Source organism: Pezoporus wallicus, unplaced genomic scaffold (assembly GCF_028554395.1).
Source record: "Pezoporus wallicus isolate ANWC-B61680 ecotype Strahan unplaced genomic scaffold, APGP_CSIRO_Pwel_v1 contig_14651, whole genome shotgun sequence".
NCBI lineage: Eukaryota > Metazoa > Chordata > Aves > Psittaciformes > Psittacidae > Pezoporus > Pezoporus wallicus.
Genome location: NW_026641851.1, coordinates 1,165 through 7,681, shown reverse-complemented (window position 1 = coordinate 7,681; position 6,517 = coordinate 1,165). Strand labels below are relative to the sequence as shown.

General features: G+C 62.7%; 1 protein-coding gene across 1 annotated transcript; it reads right to left on the bottom strand.

Moving 5' to 3' along the window:
• Positions 1 to 2,632: 2,632 nt before the first annotated feature.
• On the bottom strand, positions 2,633 to 6,022 carry LOC130608029 (sterile alpha motif domain-containing protein 1-like; the record flags this gene model as incomplete). The annotated part of the gene is made up of 3 exons (XM_057425617.1): positions 2,633 to 2,800; positions 4,684 to 4,795; positions 5,925 to 6,022. Coding segments are annotated over 3 exons (378 nt in total), but the record flags the coding sequence as incomplete, so codon positions are not given.
• Between the last annotated feature and the right edge of the window lie 495 nt (positions 6,023 to 6,517).

Genomic DNA, 6,517 nt, shown 5'->3' with positions numbered 1-6,517 from the left:
GTGGAATGACCCCCCACAGAGCGACCCCCAAGTGGGGCTGACCCCATAGAGCGACCCCAAAGTGGGGCTGACCCCATAGAGTGACCCCCAAGTGGGGCTGACCCCTCCATAGAGCGACCCCCAAGTGGGGCTGACCCCATAGAGCCACCCCCAAGTGGGCTGACCCCATAGAGTGACCCCCAAGTGGGCTGACCCCATAGAGTGACCCCCAAGTGGGGCTGACCCCTCCATAGAGCAAGCGCCCCAAGTGGGGCTGACCCCATAGAGCGACCCCCAAGTGGGGCTGACCCCCATAGAGCGACCCCCAAGTGGGGCTGACCCCTCCATAGAGTGACCCCCAAGTGGGGCTGACCCCATAGAGCGACCCCCAAGTGGGGCTGACCCCATAGAGTGAGACCCCAAAGTGGGGCTGAACCCCATAGAGCGACCCCCAAGTGGGGCTGACCCCCACAGAGCGACCCCCAAGTGGGGCTGACCCCTCCATAGAGCGACCCCCAAGTGGGGCTGACCCCATAGAGCGACCCCCAAGTGGGCTGACCCCTCCATAGAGCAAGCCCCCCAAGTGGGGCTGACCCCATAGAGCGACCCCCAAGTGGGGCTGACCCCCATAGAGCGACCCCCAAGTGGGCTGACCCCTCCATAGAGCGACCCCCAAGTGGGGCTGACCCCATAGAGCGACCCCCAAGTGGGCTGACCCCATAGAGCGACCCCCAAGTGGGGCTGACCCCATAGAGCGACCCCCAAGTGGGGCTGACCCCTCCATAGAGCAAGCGCCCCAAGTGGGGCTGACCCCCATAGAGCGACCCCCAAGTGGGGCTGACCCCATAGAGCGACCCCCAAGTGGGGCTGACCCCCATAGAGCGAGACCCCAAAGTGGGGCTGACCCCCCCCATAGAGCGACCCCCAAGTGAGGCTGAACCCCCCACAGAGCGACCCCCAAGTGGGGCTGAACCCCATAGAGACCCCAAAGTGGGGCTGACCCCATAGAGCGACCCCCAAGGGACATGCCCCCCCAGCTATGACCAAGCCCACTGAGTGCCCCCCAATCCCATCCAACCCCATCCAGCCCCAGCTGTGGGGAGCAGAGGGGCACAGTGGGGCACAGTGGGGAGCAGAGGGGCACAGTGGGGCGCAGCGGGGCACGCAGTGGGGCACGCAGTGGGGCGCGCAGTGGGGTGCAGCGGGACACACAGTTGGTCACAGTGGGGCGCAGTGGGGCTCAGTTGGTCACAGTGGGGCGCAGTGGGTCTCAGCGGCTCGCAGTGGGTCTCACTGGGTCTCAATGGGTCTCAGTGGGTCTCAGCGGGTCTCAATGGGTCTCAGCGGTTCGCAGCGGCTCGCAGTGGGTCGCAGTGGGTCACGCAGTGGTTCGCAGTGGGTCTCGGTCTCAGCGGGTCTCAGTGGGTCTCAGTGGGTCTCAGCGGGTCGCAGTGGGTCGCAGTGGGTCATGCAGTGGGTCTCAGTGGGTCTCAGTGGGTCTCAGCGGGTCTCAATGGGTCTCAATGGGTCTCAATGGGTCGCAGTTGGTCACGCAGTGGGTCTCAGTGGGTCTCAATGGGTCTCAGCGGGTCTCTATGGGTCTCAATGGGTCTCAATGGGTCTCAGTGGGTCTCAGTGGGTCTCAGCGGTTCTCAGTGGGTCACGCAGCGGGTCTCTGTGGGTCTCAATGTGTCTCAGTGGGTTGCAGTGGGTCACGGTCTCAATGGGTCTCAGTGGGTCTCAATGGGTCTCAGTTGGTCTCAATGGGTCTCAATGGGTCTCAATGGGTCTCAGTGGGTCTCAATGGGTCTCAGTTGGTCTCAATGGGTCTCAATGGGTCTCAATGGGTCTCAGTGGGTCTCAATGGGTCTCAATGGGTCTCAGTTGGTCTCAATGGGTCTCAATGGGTCTCAGTGGGTTGCAGCGGGTCTCTATGGGTCACGCAGTGGGTTGCAGTGGGTCACAGCAGGTCTCTATGGGTCGCAGTGGGTCGTGCAGTGGGTCTCACTGGGTCTCAGTTGGTCTCAGTTGGTCTCAATGGGTCTCAATGGGTCTCAATGGGTCTCAGTGGGTCTCAGTTGGTCTCACTGGGTCTCAGTGGGTCTCAATGGGTCTCACTGGGTCTCAGTTGGTCTCACTGGGTCTCAGTGGGTCTCTATGGGTCTCAGCGGGTCTCAGTGGGTCTCAGTTGGTCTCTATGGGTCTCAGTTGGTCTCAATGGGTCTCAGTTGGTCTCTATGGGTCTCAGTTGGTCTCTATGGGTCTCAATGGGTCTCAGTTGGTCTCTATGGGTCTCTATGGGTCTCAGTTGGTCTCAATGGGTCTCAGTTGGTCTCAATGGGTCTCAATGGGTCTCAGTGGGTCTCAATGGGTCTCAGTTGGTCTCTATGGGTCTCAATGGGTCTCAGTGGGTCTCAATGGGTCTCAGTTGGTCTCTATGGGTCTCACTGGGTCTCACTGGGTCTCTATGGGTCTCAGTTGGTCTCAGTTGGTCTCAATGGGTCTCAGTTGGTCTCAGTTGGTCTCATGGGTCTCACTGGGTCTCACTGGGTCTCAGTTGGTCTCTGTTGGTCTCAGTTGGTCTCACTGGGTCTCAGTTGGTCTCACTGGGTCTCACTGGGTCCCAGCGGGTCCCAGCGGGTCCCAGCGTGCCTCAGGCCGGGAAGGGCTCCGGGGGGTGCTCGGGGGGCTCCCGGAAGTGGCTGCGCTGCAGCAGCTTCACGTGGTGCTCGTAGATCTTGAGCGCGGGGCCCAGGCGGATCGAGAGCCCCGTGAGCACGTCCGAGCGCTGCATGAGCAGCAGGGAGCGGCCGTCGATCTCCTGCGGGCAACGGCGGCGTCGGCGCCGGCACGGAGCGGGCTTGGCGAGGGGGGACATAGGGGCATGGGGGGACACATAGGGATCCATGGGGGGATACATAGGGATCTATGGGGTGGGGGGACACATAGGGATCCATGGGGTGGGGGGACACATAGGGATCCATGGGGGGACACATAGGGATCTATGGGGGGACACACAGGGGGCATGGGGAGGGGGGACACATAGGGATCCATGGGGGGACACATAGGGGTGCATGGGGAGGGGGGACACATAGGGATCCATGGGGGGATACATAGGGATCCATGGGGGGATACATAGGGGTGCATGGGGGGACCATAGGGATCCATGGGGGGATACATAGGGATCTATGGGGGGATACATAGGGGTGCATGGGGGGACACATAGGGGTGCATGGGGGGACACATAGGGGTGCATGGGGGGACACATAGGGGTGCATGGGGGGATACATAGGGATCTATGGGGGGACACATAGGGGTGCATGGGGGGACACATAGGGGTGCATGGGGGGATACATAGGGATCTATGGGGGGACACATAGGGGGCATGGGGGGACACATAGGGGTGCATGGGGGGATACATAGGGGTGCATGGGGGGACACATAGGGATCCATGGGGGGACACATAGGGGTGCATGGGGGGACACATAGGGATCCATGGGGATGAGGGACACATAGGGATCTATGGGGGGATACATAGGGGGGCATGGGGAGGGGGGACACATAGGGATCCATGGGGGGACACATAGGGGGCATGGGGGGACACATAGGGATCCATGGGGGGACACATAGGGGTGCATGGGGGGACACATAGGGATCCATGGGGGGACACATAGGGGTGCATGGGGGGACACATAGGGATCTATGGGGGGACACATAGGGGGCATGGGGGGACCATAGGGATCCATGGGGGGACACATAGGGGGGCATGGGGAGGGGGGACACATAGGGATCCATGGGGATGAGGGACACATAGGGATCCATGGGGGGACACATAGGGATCTATGGGTGGGGGGACACATAGGGGGCATGGGGATGGGGGGACCCAGAGGGATCCATAGGGCCCCCCATAGGGGCAATGGGCATGGTCATAGGGATCCCATAGGGTCAATGGGCAGCACCATAGGGCCCCCCATAGGGTCAATGGGCAGCACCATAGGGTCAATGGGCAGCCCCATAGGGTCAATGGGCAGCGCCATAGGGATCCCATAGGGTCAATGGGCAGGGCCATAGGGATCCCATAGGGTCAATGGGCAGCACCATAGGGTCAATGGGCAGGGCCATAGGGATCCCATAGGGTCAATGGGCAGCACCATAGGGTCAATGGGCAGCACCATAGGGATCCCATAGGGTCAATGGGCAGCACCATAGGGTCAATGGGCAGCACCATAGGGATCCCATAGGGTCAATGGGCAGCACCATAGGGTCAATGGGCAGCACCATAGGGTCAATGGGCAGCACCATAGGGATCCCATAGGGTCAATGGGCAGCACCATAGGGTCAATGGGCAGCCCCATAGGGTCAATGGGCAGCCCCATAGGGTCAATGGGCAGCACCATAGGGATCCCATAGGGTCAATGGGCAGCACCATAGGGATCCCATAGGGTCAATGGGCAGCACCATAGGGTCAATGGGCAGCACCATAGGGTCAATGGGCAGCCCCATAGGGTCAATGGGCAGCCCCATAGGGTCAATGGGCAGCACCATAGGGATCCCATAGGGTCAATGGGCAGCACCATAGGGATCCCATAGGGTCAATGGGCAGCACCATAGGGTCAATGGGCAGCCCCATAGGGTCAATGGGCAGCCCCATAGGACCCCATAGACCCCCGGCGCTATGGGGCGCAGGGGGCAGCCCCCCCCCACCTGCTCCTGGAACGCCGTCGCCTGCTCCGGGAACCCGGCCTCCGTGAAGTAATCGACCACGTCCCGCACGGACCAATCCATGGGGTCCGAGAGCTTGTCCCGGCGGGGGGCGCTGTGGGGCAGGGGCAACAGCGTGGGGGTGGGGGGAGGGGGATGGGGGGTGGGGGATATGGGGGGGATGGGGGGGATGGGGGGTATGGGGGGGATGGGGGGTAGGGGGGATGTGGGGTATGGGGGGCATGGGGGGGATATGGGGGTATGGGGGGGATATGGGGTATTGGGGGGATGGGGGGGATGGGGGGGATATGGGGGGATATGGGGGGGATGGTGGGGGATGGGGGGGTAGGGGGTATTGGGGGATATGGGGGAAATGTGGGGTATATGGGGGGATGGGGGGGATGGGGGTTATGGGGGGAATGGGGGGGATGTGGGGTATTGCTGGGATGGGGGGGATGGGGGGTATATGGGGGGATATGGGGGGGATGGGGTGTATGGGGGATGGGGGGGATGGGGGGGATGGGGGGTATATGGGATGGGGGGTAGGGGGGATGGGGGGGATGGGGGTGTAGGGGGTATTGGGGGATATGGGGGAAATGGGGGGTATATGGGGGGATGGGGGTGATGGGGGGATGGGGGATATGTGGGGGATGGGGGGGATAGGGGACATGGGGGGGATGGGGGGGATGGGAGGTATGGGGGGGATATGGGGGGGTATCGGTGGTATGGGGGGAATGGGGGGGATGGGGGTAATGTGGGTTATGGGGGTTTATGGGGGTATGGGGGGGACATGGGGGACATGGGGGGGATGGGAGGGTAGGGGGGATGAGGGGGATGGGGGATACGGAGGATATGGGGGCTTTGGGGGGGGAATATGGGGGTATGGGGGGTATGGGGGGCATATGGGGGGTATGGGGGGTATGGGGGGGATATGGGGGGTATGGGGGTTATGGGGGACACATGGGATTATGGGGGGGATGTGGGCTATGGGGGGTATGGGGGGGAATATGGGGGTATGGGGGGGATGGGGAATATGGGGGTTTAGGGGGCGTGTGGGGGAAATGGGGGGCATATGGGGGGGATATGGGGGGATGGCGGGGATGGGGGGGATATGGGGGGATATGGGGGCAATGGCGGGGATGGGGGGATATGGGGGGGTATGGGGGCTATGGGTGATATGGGGGGATATGGGGGGGATATAGGGGGGGTATTGGGGGTTATGGGGGGTTATGGGGGTCACTCACGTGCAGCCCAGGGGGGTCCCATCCGCTGCCTGGGGCCCAGGGGACAGCGGCACCGAGGGCTCAGCACCCGCGAGAGCGGGGGACACTGGGGACACAGCGCCCCATAGCGACCCCTCAGCGCCCCATAGCGACCCCTCAGTGCCCCATAGCGACCCCTCAGCGCCCCATAGCAACCCCTCAGCGCCCCATAGCGACCCCTCAGTGCCCCATAGCCAGGCCTCAGTGCCCCATAGCCACCCCTCAGTGCCCCATAACCACCCCTCAGTGCCCCATAGTCACCCCTCAGTGCCCCATAACCACCCCTCAGTGCCCCATAACCACCCCTCAGCGCCCCATAGCGACCCCTCAGCGCCCCATAGTGACCCCTCAGTGCCCCATAACCACCCCTCAGTGCCCCATAGCCAGGCCTCAGTGCCCCATAGCTACCCCTCAGTGCCCCATAACCACCCCTCAGTGCTTCATAACCACCCCTCAGTGCTTCATAACCACCCCTCAGTGCCCCATAACCACCCCTCAGCGCCCCATAACCACCCCTCAGTGCCCCATAGCCCGGCATCAGTGCCCCATAACCACCCCTCAGTGCCCCATAACCA